General features: G+C 38.2%; 1 protein-coding gene across 1 annotated transcript in view; it reads right to left on the bottom strand.

Annotated features, from left to right (window-relative positions):
• CLSTN2 (calsyntenin 2) overlaps positions 1-12,943 on the bottom strand; it is a 1,000,106-nt gene that overhangs the window by 15,157 nt on the left and 972,006 nt on the right. Inside the window, exons 11-12 of the mRNA XM_007493952.3 lie at positions 11,860-12,008; positions 4,136-4,359 (exon numbers count right to left, since the gene is read on the bottom strand). Of these exons, the coding sequence (XP_007494014.2) occupies positions 4,136-4,359; positions 11,860-12,008 (373 nt within the window). The remainder of the gene's footprint in view (positions 1-4,135; positions 4,360-11,859; positions 12,009-12,943) is intronic.

Raw genomic sequence — 12,943 nt, 5'->3', positions numbered from 1 at the left:
GCTAGAGTTACAAAGAAAAAGGACCCCCCCCACAAATTCAATAAACACAAATAATTCTTCTCCCATGCTTCCATGTGTATATATATATGTGTGTATATGAATATATATAAATATAAATGTGTATACATATATATATGTATGTATATATACATCTCTGGATTAGTGTGGTTCAAAACTGGCCTCAGATACTTCCTACATACATATATATATATATATATGTATATATATATACATATTTATACACAGGTATCTCTTCCATGTAGTAGGGGTTAGATGATCTGGAAAATTCTTGTTAAATTTCTTTGACCTCTTTTTATACCAGAGAAGCTCTGATTTTTTTCTTTTTTTTTCTATAGAGTATTTACAGTGAAAGAAATTGTGCATATTTATAGTATTAAAAGATAAAATATATTGATATTGATATACTCTACATATATTTTATGCATTTTGGATTTCTTTAAGTTTTTCTGTGACATCTGTTGGCCGTTACATGTTATTGACAACTTCTACAAAATCTCCATTTTATTTTTTTATGTTGACACTTGATATATTGAAACTGCCGAGAGGAAAGTCACAATGTGGGAGGGACACCTGTATACATCTAACATTATTACGTTTGCTGTCATCACTGTTAGCCTCTGACACAATTACTGTGCTCCACATCTGTACATAGGGCTGCTATTATCTTAAATCAGAGGTTCTTAACTTATTTTGTGTTGGACTCCATTGCTGGTTTGGTGAAGCTTATGGACTCTTCCAAGTCAATTTTTTTTTAAACTCTTGCCTTCTGTTGTAGAATCAATACTAGGTATTGGTTCCAAGGCAAAGAAGCAGTAAGGACTAGTCAATGGGAGTTAAGTGACTTGTACAGTGTCACACAGCTAGGAAGTATCCATCTCTAGGCCTGGCTCTCTATCCAATGAGCTACCTAACTGCCCCTCAAGTAATTTTAGAATGGATAAAATAAAATTCATAAGATTACAAAGGAAGTCAATTATATTGAAATAATAGTTAACAAAACTTTTTTTTTACAAAGGTTGATATGCACCAGATTAAGAACTTCTATTATAGATAGAATAAGAGAGCTGGTCACTGCTGGGCTTCAGTTTCTCCATCTCTAAAGGGAAGGAGTAGACCAAATGACCCCTAAGGTCCCTTCCATTTCTAGACCTATGATCTTATGATACTAAGTCCCTACTACTTTTGTCTCCCTGTCAAATCTCTACTCTGGCCAAAAATATCTCTCCCAAATCCCAAACTCTAAATATTAGGGCTACTGTTTTATATTGATAGATCACCTCTTGAAAGTCTCTAGTAAACTGCAAATATGTTACTTGGGAGGAGTTGGCTACCCACCAACATGTTAGCATGGAAAGCCGAGAGAAGAATTGTATATAACCCTGTCCTGCCTTTAGGGCATAATGTTACCATAGGCTTCTCCTCTTTTGCTCGCTCTCTGACTTATTTTATGACTCTCAATTTTTCAAGGAAATGGTTGAATAGTTTTAAGAACGTATTAAACCTTGAAAAATGCCAGCCAGAGGGCAGAAGTTCTGGGGGAAAAACACACACACACACACCAAAAAACTTAATCCCATTTCAAAGGCATTCAAGAACATAGGCAGAAGTGTGAACAACATAATTGAAAATTGATCTGGAGAGTTCCTCTACATAGTGTTTTTCTAGCTCTTCTGTCTTATTAATGATGATCCTGGGAAGAGAAAGATGGCAGGTGGGCAATGGGGACAAGGAGAACTTCTCAAGTCCTCTCCTGATTGGAGAGTCACATATTGAAAACTTGACCCTAACTTCCCACAGTAACTTTTATTTTCCTAGAGTCCATAAAGACTTCCTAACAGTAGTGCTCCTTAGTCTAATCTGGGAGCCTTGAGTTGCCAAGTCAGCCTATATTGAGCTGGTGGCTCCTGGTGATGGCCTGGGGAAGACTTGCTTAGCCAGTTTTATTCCAAATTTTGATGATGGTGGGGGTCATATTAGTGGTCAGGGTGGTCAGTCCTTTAAAAATTCCTCTTGAATTTTTGTACTTCTCCCTCCCCCTACCTTTCAGTTGTATCAGATACATTTATGGGGCCATGAATATTGTATCTATGGAAAGGTAATTTGAGCCTTTGCCTCCAGATGAAATAATAATGATGATAATGCTAGCATTTTTGTAGCACACTTAAGATTTGTAAGGGGCTTTACATAGGTAAACTCATCTGATTCTTACAATAATCTTAAGAAGTAGATGTTATTATCTCTACTTTACAAATGAAGAAACTGAGGAAGAATGACTTGTTCAGGATCACACAGTTAAGTGTTTGAGGTAGCATTTGAACTCCATCTTCCTGTTTCCAAGTCTGATACTTTGGTCCACTATGAGAGAAACTAACTTTCTAACAGACAATGAAATAATAATAGTCTTTTATAGTAGAAAGGGACTTCATGGATTTTCTTGTCCACTTCTCATTTATTTTACTGATGGGGAAACTGAGGCCCATTGAAATAACTCATTCAAAGCATTATAATGAGCATTAGTTACATAAGGACTAGGTTATAGTTAAGTATTTGTTAATATAAAATTAGCAAACATATATAATATATAGTCAAATATACAATACAAAAATATAGTATAGTAAACATATAAAGAAATATAGCTTACTAAAATGAGTAAATATGATGTAGTAGGTAAATATTATTTACTAAAAAATTAATAGATATATAATTAAACATTAGGAAAATCAGTATCCAGGTTTCTTGACTAATAGGCTATCAACTAATTTTACATTACTAATTTTTAGACAAACTTATTGATAATTATTAATAGCTTACAATAAAGGTGGAATGGTGTGGAGAAAAGAGTACTGGATCCGGAGTTAGTAGGACATAGGACCAGGGTTTGAATCTTGGCTCTGCCACTTATTGCCTTGTGACCTTTATCAAATACCATTTAAAAAATAATTTTCGAAAAACTCTTATCATCTATCTTAGAATCAATGCTAGATACTGATTCCAAGGCAGAAGAGTGGTAAGTGTTAGGCAAGGGGGGTTAAATGACTTACCCAGGATCACCCACTAGGAAGTATCTGAGGCCACATTTGAACCCAGAACCTCCACTCTCTAGGTCTGATCCTCAATACAGTGAGCCACCCAGCTGTCCCCTGGAAATATCTTCTAAGGTCTCAGTTACCTTGTTTGTAACCAAGAAACTTAAACTGAACGATACTTAAAGTCTCTTCTGGCTCTATATCCATGCTTCTGTGATTCTAAGGTCCCATCTTCTTAACTAGCCAATTAACTGGCTTATTGGATCTGTAAACAACAGGACAATTCTGGAAATCACTAATGCCCCTTCCTGCTGTGCCCATTAGCTGGTGCTAGAGCTTTAGGGTGACCGTACAAACCAAATCCAGGAGGCATTTGTTATAGTTTCCAAGAGCCGAGGTCAAAGCCCCTTTCTTGTCTGGCTGATGTTAGCCACAGATGACCATTGGAGAGAAGGAAAGCTCATACACCATAATGCACACCACCATAGAACTATGAAACTGCACAATCGGAGACAGGTAAAACACAATTTATTTTTATGAGCTACGCAGTGTGCAAGGAGGACTCCGATTGCAACATTCTTCAGCCTTCAGGGAGCAGGGGTAGTTTAAGGCAACTGGTAATTAGGATTATTATAGAAGCAACCCTTCAGGGAATCCAGTCCACCCAAGCCTGCAGATCATTAGCAACCACTCTCCTGAAGGATGTATAGACACTTGAAAGTTATTCTCCTTGAGAAACATAGTTGAGGACAGTTCTTAAATTGATGGGGTTTTTTCTCCTATAAACTAGCACCACTGTGGAAGGAGGGGAAAAAAAGAGTTTTTCCTACAGGCATATACTTCAGCCTTCAGTGTTGCTAATATTGGTCCCTAGCTGAATAATTCAAAATACTTTATTTGGCTTTCACCGAACAGCCCTACCAATAATGAAACTGTTGGAAATACGAACGCTGAAAATTTCCCAATAGCTTAGAGTAATCCTGCTGAGTGAGACCTTCATTTTACTACACACTTGTTAAAAAATGGTTGCACCTTGAAATACAGCCTCGAATGCTGTCAGGAAGTTAATAAAACCATTCCAAACTAACCTTGGTCTTCCTCCTTTGAGTCTTCAGGAGGCTCTGCTTTGGCAAAGGTGCTCACGATCTTGACATCAGGAAAGAGAGTCACCCCTCTGGTGCTTTCAAACTGGGCAGCTGGCCTCACGAGGTGATCTGTTCCACTGATGGTGATTCTGGGCTCTATGGCCTGCAGCACCATCACATAGGCATCCACATCTGGGATGCTAATGCAGACATCTTCTCCAAAACATCTGGGAAAAACACAGGACTCCTTCAGTGAATGGCATGGTTGGCAATTGACCAATTCAGTTCAGTTTGACAAGCATGCATTAAAATTCTACTTGCACTATCTTACTACACTTAAACTGCATTGGAGAAGGGTAGAAGAAAAAAAAAAGACAGTTTCTGCCTTCAGGGAACTAATAATAATATAATAAGATGATAAAATTTTAATAGAGAGATTTGAGAGATAGAAGAAAGAAAAATCGTATTTATTCAGGGCCTACTATGTGCCAGGAACTTTATCAAAAGCTTAAAAAATGTTAGCTTTTTTGATCCTCATGACAACTTTGGTAGGTAGGTGCTAGGATTATCCATATTTTATAGTTGAACAAATAGGCAGATAGTGGTTAAATGACTGAGAGGATCATAGAACTAGCTGGACAGCCTGAGGGAAAATAATAAGCATTTCTATAAGACCTAATAAGTGCTGTGTACTCTGTTAAGGGCTTTTTATCACTATCTCATTTGATCCTCATAACAATACATTATTTTCCAAATTTTACAGTGGAGGAAATTGAGGCAGGTAGTGATTAAGTTATTTGTCCAGGGTCACACAACTAGAAAGAATCTGAGGTTGGATTTAAATTTGAATCTTTCTGACTCTGGTGTTTGGGTTCTATTCACTATTTCACCTTGCTATCTTTTTTTTTTTAACCCTTACCTTCTGTCTTAGAATAAATATTAAATGTAGGTTCCAAGGCAGAAGAGTGGTAAGGGCTAGGCAATGGGGGCTAAGTGACTTGCCCAGGGTCACACAGCTAGGACAGGTTTGAGGCCAGATTTGAATCCAGGAACTCCTGTCTCCAGGCCTGGCTCTCTATCCATTGAGCTTCCTAGCTTCCTGAATCATCTGGCTGTCTTAAGCACAGTGCCTATCACAAAGTAAGTGTTTAACAAAGGAAATAAGGGAAGGTGGAGGAATTGAACCCTGGGCTTCACCTTAAAGGATATTCATCTGCAAAACAATTACTTTGGGACTTAATCTGTGTGAAGTGATGAGGATTTTTCAAGAAATCTACAAACCACACTTTGCACCCATGAAGGGTTTCCTGCTTGGCTGAAGGGACAAGATAAACACTCATATTATCAAAGAAGATGGTCTTTACCCAAGAGCTAACTTGGTGATTTCAGATAATCAGAAGTTAAGATCATGTGAAATCCAGGGACATTTCACATAGATAAAAATCACCAATCTGGCAATTTTTAACTTCTAAAAACCTACCCAAGAACTAGGAAGGAAGTGAAAATGGTAAAAACAGCCAAAGTGTATATTTCCTCCTAGTGGAACCCCTTAGGTGTTCACTTAATTCAATTTAACAACTATGTATTGAACCTAATGTGCTAAGCGTTGTGGGAAAAATGAGAATGAATGTGTTACCTTTCTCTAGGTTTTAAAAGTCCTCCAAATAGCTTCCTCACAATCTTGTGAAGGAAGTAGGGTGAGTCCTATTAGGGCCATACAGGGAATGTCAGAGCCGAGACTAGAACCCAGGTCCCTGCTCTCATGAAGCTTATAGTCTAGAAAGAAGGCTGAGTAGTATATGCTGCTTAAGGGAGGGATAATAGTAACATCTGGCATTTAGATAGCACTTTAAAGTTGGCAAAATTCTTTATGTTAGCTTATGTAAGCCTCATAAAAATGACACCCCCAGTTATTACTAAGCATCAACTATGGTTCAGGCACTGTACTAAGCTCTGAGGATACAAAGAGGAAAAAAAGACAATCCCTGATATAGTCTAATGTTATAACTGCCCTATGTAATAAGTACAAAAGGCAACTAGGCAGCTCAGTAGACACAGTGCGAAACCTGGAGTAAGGAAGACTTGAGTTCAAATCTGGCCTCAGACATTTACTAGCTGTGTAACCTTGGGTAAGTCATTTAACCCTTCTTGCTTCAGTTTCCTCCCCTATAAAAGGAGCTGGAGAAGAAAATGGCAAACCATTTGGAGAAGAAAATGGCAAACCACTAGAGTATCTTTGCCAAGAAAACCCCAAATGGGGTCACAGAGTTTGAAATGCCTGAACAACAGATGTAAAAGAGCAAGAAGAGGGAGGAATCAAAGGGGATTTCCTGATGTCAGAGAAGGAAGCTGGCTTGCATTGAGAACGTGAGATTCGTTCAGCTTTGGGTGTATTAAGTTTGAGATCCTGGCAGGACATCCAGGTGATAATTTCCAACAGATAGTAGGAGATGTGAGTCTGGAACCTGATTGATAAATTTGGGAATAATTCATTGATGGGTAATAAATAGTTGAAGGTACATAAGTGGATGAGGTTACCAGTGATTAGAATATTGAGTTAGAATGGAATGTAGACAAACTATTGGAGTTGTTAAGTAAATGGTCGATTTTTTTAGGTAGGAAGAAACTCAACAAAGAAAACTTGAGGAGTAGTCAAAGAGATGGGAGAAAAACTAGAAGCTTCTTTAACATCTTAGAAGCCCAAGGAAGAAAAATAGTTTTATGAGAGAGGGGAAGGCAAATGTTTCAGAGAAGGTAAAGATGATGAGAACTGAGAAAATGTGATATGTTAATCATCGGTACCTCCAAAAGAGCAATTTTAGGTAAATGGAAAACCAGATTGTCAAATGTTAAGGAATGAATGGGAAATGAAGGAGAATTCTCTTTTTGAGAAGACCCCAAAACAGAGATTGAATGGGAGCTTGAGAAAGGAAATGAATTCTAGGAAAGAATTCATTATTTTTTTTAGAAAGGGGGAAGTCTGAAATGTAAGGGGAGATTAATGATGCACAAGGAAACATATGATTAAGCCAAGTCTAAGAAGAAGTAGAAGGGAATGAAATCAAAGCACAGGTGGAAGGGTGTCTAGAAAGGAGGGGCACTTTTTCCTTTCTCAGACTGGAGGAAAGAGAGAGGATGGGTAGAAATATAAACAATTTTTGGAGGTGGAGAGGAGTAAATTTTGAGAAAGCTCATGTTTTCTTTGTTCACTAAAGGAGGCAGTGGACTTGGCTTTTAAGAGTGAGTGGATGTGGATATAGAGTTGGAATTACTGAGGAAAGTGGCAACAATTTGAAGTGTCCATTTCAGGGTGTTTGCTGAGAAAACAATAGATGACTAAAAGGGTTGTTGAGCAGCAGTTAAGGCTCAGATAAAGTCAGCATGGATTTGTAGTGTTTTTGCAACACTTTCTATCAATTCTTAGCAGTCTAAGGATGATGGTGGAAATAGCCTGCTATGGCCTCTCTCCGGGGTTGGAAATTGGGAAGGCATGTCACAGGCATGAGGAATTGCAGTACTTTAGAGTATCACTGAAATGACTATCTAGGTTGGATAAGGAGATCAGTGAAGCAACAAAGACCTTGATGTACTGGGAGAATGGGTGAAAGGAGTGGAGTGGAGAAACGAGATGGAAAAGATAAGAAAAAGTTGGACATACTATCTGTATGAACCTGGGCTTAATCTTTCTGAGTTTTAGTTTCCTTATCAAAAAAATGAGAAGATAAATCAGATCAGATAAAATGGCCTCTGTGGTCCCTAGGGTTATAATGTTCTAAGATGGAAATTTCAGAGTTTTGAGAGCTTCAAAGGAGTTCTGGGTAAGAAGTCAAAGGAATGGCCTAGACTTATAGAGTAGAGTGAAGATATAAATCATGGATGTTTAGGAAGGTCCAAGAACTGTAAAGCCAGGCTATTGAAATACTTGTCAAGATGAATAGTGAACCTTAGATAGAGCTCTAATAAACTTGTCGTCTTCTTGTAGTTTTCTAGCATATAACTGTTTTGGAACAGCAAATTAGAAAGAGAAATGAAGACGAGAATAACAACTTACAAGCTGAGAAAGAGAGGAGAAAGAGGAATTTAAATCGATACAATTAGCAAAGCATTTATTAGTCTGAGCCCATTCAGTGTGGAGACAAACACTTCAAAAGCTCCTGAAGACATCATTGTATTTATATTTAGCACAGTAAAATAAAGGATGGGAATAATTACTCCCATGAATCATCAGTAAGAATGTTATTTTTAGTATTTTCTGTTTAAGGAGGCAGGGGTTAGCTTTCAATTATTTGGAAGGTTCATCTACATGGGCAAGATATTTAACCTGTCTGGACCTTAGTTTCCAGGTCTATTCTAGGTTTGACAGTCTCTGATTCTGCAGGACTTCTCATTCCCCAAAGTGTTCATATTATTTTATTTGTAATCCTCTTTACACTATTCTACTGAGATCACTTGAATCTTTCCCTGATTGCCTCTGGATAATTCAAATGTCACCTTCTCCTTCCCCATAGCCATTTATTTTTGCTTTGATTAACCTCCAGGGTGGGCAGTTTTCCCTCTAATGTATGTCTGCACCCACCCCTCTAAGATCTAATTCCCCTTACCTCAACTCTACCAGAACTGCAAGTCCATCTTCATATCACATCCCGAAATATCCCCATTTTACTGGATATTTCTTTGATGAATTCTCAGTAGAGTGAGTTTCTATGGTGAAGAATTCCATTTTGATCAGTTGGGCTCCCAGATACCCCCTACTGAAGGGCAGAACCTTGATGATTATTTGTAGCAGGGCAGCTCTAAGCCACTGAGTTCAAAGGAAAATTTATTACCAAAACTATCAAAAGGGATTTATAGAGATCAGCCTGCCAGTAGAAATGGAAATATTCTTATAAGATCAACATGCAACTCTTAAACATTTAATTAATGTTAAACTGAGTAATCAATGGCATAGTTAATTTGGTAGAAGGTAATTGTTATGAGCATTATTATTAGGTATGCAAATTGTTATCTAACAGGCTGGATAGAGCCATCTTGCCAAATGAGACCCCAGAGCTAAACCATTTGTATCCACTGTGTGTTTTATTTCCCTTTAAGGACATCGCAGGAGTGTTGTTTTTAGGTAGAGCTGGTAGTTATGAGGCTTAGAAATATGCTCCCTTGTCTTACAATCTTGTTGAGGCTGACTCTCCCCTGGCCAAGGGGAAGGACATGCTCGATTGTTCCTCAGCTGCCCCCCCCCCCCGAAACTGACACTCCCAAGGTGAGCTGTTTTGCCTCCAAATGGTTCTTCTGGTGACTGAATGTGTAAGTTTCTGAGGGTCAGAGTATCTTCATGCCGCCACTTCTGGGAGGATGTCAAAGGAACGTGGGAATATGCAAAATTTCCTGACCAAATGTACCTCGGAAGAGGGGTACACGCATGCCATTGGGGGAAGCCAAATTCTCTCCTCACTTCTTATGTAAACACTCAGAAGGCTCCACTCAGTCACGAGAGACAATCCTGTTATAAGGATCGCTTATTGTTATAGTGGAAGGAGTGCCAGATTTGGAAGGGGCTCTGAGTTAAAATACCACTGGTGCTACTTATTACCTGTGTGAGCTTGGAAAAGTCACTTAACTGCTCTGGGTCTCAGTCTTCTCATCAATAAAAATGGGGGTTTTGTACAGGCTCATTTCTGTTGTCCCTTCCAGTTCTAAATCTGTGATCCTCTGGAGCAGTTACATGAACTAGCCTCTGAGAGAGAAGGTGCCCTCTCTATTGACCACAGTTCTTTTCCAAAATAGATCAGGCTATAGAAGGCTTAGGATTCCTAGAGGCAGGGACTTTAATGAATAAAGGGGGAAATGCCTTCTTCCTCTTGAGCTGGGGCTCCTTTATGAAATTATATTTCACTATTAGAACACAGGAGTGTCCTTTGGCAAAATCATGGTCACTAAATCTGCCTTCTATATCCTCCCATATTCCATTTCTGAATTTCTCACTCAGTTCTTGGTGACTTTACTCCTCCTTCTTAGGTTCTTGTCTCTGGGTCCAATTTTCAAGTAGTCTCTCAGTTACCTACCGTAGCTAGAAAAGTACCAATTCTGTTTTGCATGTGTATAAATATAGTTTTGCTTTTTATCTAATTCATATAGTTCAAAAACATTTATTAAGTACTTGCTATGGGCAAACCATTTTGCTAGGTTCTAGGGACACAGAGATGAAGAATGGCAGTTCCTTCTCTCTAGAAATTAATGATGTAATTGGGGGTATATAGGATCTATACAGAAATAAGCATGGCACAGGGTACAATATCACAGGGACAAAGAAGAGGTCAATACAAATTTAATTTAGTTAAATCTGAAGAAGGAAGAGATCACTTTTTAGCTAGGGAGGAGTCAGAGTCAGGGAAAGCTTTATTTGGAAGGTGGCACCTGAACTAGGTCTTGAATTCAATAGATAGTGATGAGAAGGTAGCACATAGAAGACTTGTGTGAATAAACAAAAGTAGGAGAATGGTAGGAAGTGGATTTGAGAATAGGTAAGGAATCCAGTAAGTCTAGGACATAAAATGCAACGAGACCACTTAGAAGACTATTGTAATAGACTGGGTAAGAGGTCCTCGAGGTTAGGGCCATAGGACTATTGATATTAAGCTGGAAAGGACCTTAAAAGTTACCTAGATCAATCCTTTGTAATTGTATTGTAATACAAATAGTAAGCGTTAGAGTCTAAGAATTCTTCCTAGCCTTCAGATCTTTCCCAGTCCTAAAACAGAGGCTAAATACCTAGTAGATATTCAGTCAATAAATGCTTATTAAATGAGTAATATACTTCAAACATGTATTAAACACCTACTATGTGCTAGGCACAGTGCTAGGAATTGAGCAAGCAAAAAAAAAAAAACAGGCAAAAGACAATCCCTGCCCTCAATAAGCTTACAATCTAACAGGGGAGAGAATAACAAGCAAACAAATATATGCCTATCCTGCTAAGGTGTTAGATGGCAAGGGTTAGCTTTCCCTAGTATATTTATATTGGGATAAAGGATTGTGAGAAAATGAAACATCTTTAAGTCTCCCAAGAAATGAAGCTTTAATGGTGGAATTTCAGGTCAAACAAGCTGCTGTAGACAATGGACAGAGGTAATTCTGAGTAAGGGAATCTTCCCAGAATTTCTTAGAACATGATATGTAGTAGTTGTCTATTTGGCCTCTTGGGTTTGGAATAGAAACCATGCTGGTATTACAGCAGGCATAACTAACAAAATAAAGGTGAGCATTCTAAGTAGTAAAACAAAAACTTTCCTTAAAAATAAAAGTAATAAATTATTAAGTATATTTATATAGGCTTCTTTGGATACTTAGCAAGAAAACAGGAGTGACCACCTTTTGTATAGTAGTAAAATGTGAATAGCATTGGAGGGACAGGAAAGTGAACAGTCACTTAATGCTTGGTAGATGGTAAGGTTGCTTTGTGCAAGTCTTACCTTCTATCTTAGAATCAATATTGGTTCCAAGGCAGAAGCGTGGTTAGGGCTAGGCAATGAGGGGTATGTGATTTGCTGGGAAGTGTCCTGAGGTCAGATTTAAACTCATCTCTCATTTCTAAGTCTGGCACTCTTTTTACTGATTCACCCAGCTGCCCTGCTGTTGTGTTCTGTTTTTACAATGTAGTGCCTGCCCCTCTTTCCAATCCCCAGGTTTTTGCAGTAGGATGAGCTTAATGGACTTGATGGAGTTTAACTTACTGGACTTTGGATGACACTTTGAGCCTCCTGACGCCTGCAGTAGGGAATTGCCTGGAGTTGATGTAGGATACTTTCTGGAGAGCCTGATTTATATTCCCGATGTCTTCTCCTTCCATGACAAGAACTGACTGAGGCGGGTTGAAGTGATACTAGAGGAAATATATATAATTAGTATAAAAGATAACAGACACACAGTACCTGTTTGGAAGTATTCAAAGAGACACATCTTTGGGAAAAGGTCTCCAATATAACTCTTGAACCTAAATGTCTATAAAATGTTACATACATAAATGTAGTTATCTGTTAATTATCTGCATGTGTGCTATCTCCTCTCTGAATTTATTGCCTGCAGAGCTTCAACCCTATATTGTAATCTCTTGGTCACCTGGTAAACTGGGGCTACTTCTCTTGACATTCTTGCAGAGAAAATTTAAATATCAGCCATCACCAAACAATTGTGAAGAAAAAGCCGGAAAAATCAGATGGTATTTGAAAACCAAATATTCATTGTTTTTGTAATCAGTTTTCTGTGCTATCTGCTTTCTGTTAGCACAAAGAATCCAGTGTTGACCTTGGCTTGCTGTTAGTTATTGAATTTGTCACAATATTAAGCCATAAATATTACCGATACTAATATTGTAACAAATGTGAAACAAGAAGACCTTGGGGAATCTAAAGAAGCCATTGGGATGGGGGTAGTGACTGGACTTGCGATTTCATTGGCTTAGGGAGCCACTAGATGAGGAAAATTCCCTCTACTGATGTAGTCTGGCACCTTCTCTACAATTTATTGTCTTAGAACACTGAGAAGTTGATGACTTTCCTGAGGTCATGCAGAGAGAAGATAATACATACAGGACATGAGTGCAAGTCTTGAGAGCCAGTTCTTTCCTTTATGCCCCACTGCCATATTCTATCCATATCATGTATTCGGTCACTTTCTAATAATAACTCACATTCACATAGCCTTTTAAGGTTTATAGAGCACCTAGTGTAAATATCCAAGACTTAACTGAGAAGTTAAATGATGAAGTGTCAGATTCAGACTTAAAACTCAGAACTCTCCATTCAAGTTTAATGCACT

Source organism: Monodelphis domestica, chromosome 4, assembly GCF_027887165.1.
Source record: "Monodelphis domestica isolate mMonDom1 chromosome 4, mMonDom1.pri, whole genome shotgun sequence".
Lineage (NCBI taxonomy): Eukaryota > Metazoa > Chordata > Mammalia > Didelphimorphia > Didelphidae > Monodelphis > Monodelphis domestica.
This window is presented reverse-complemented; position numbering and strand designations above follow the sequence as displayed.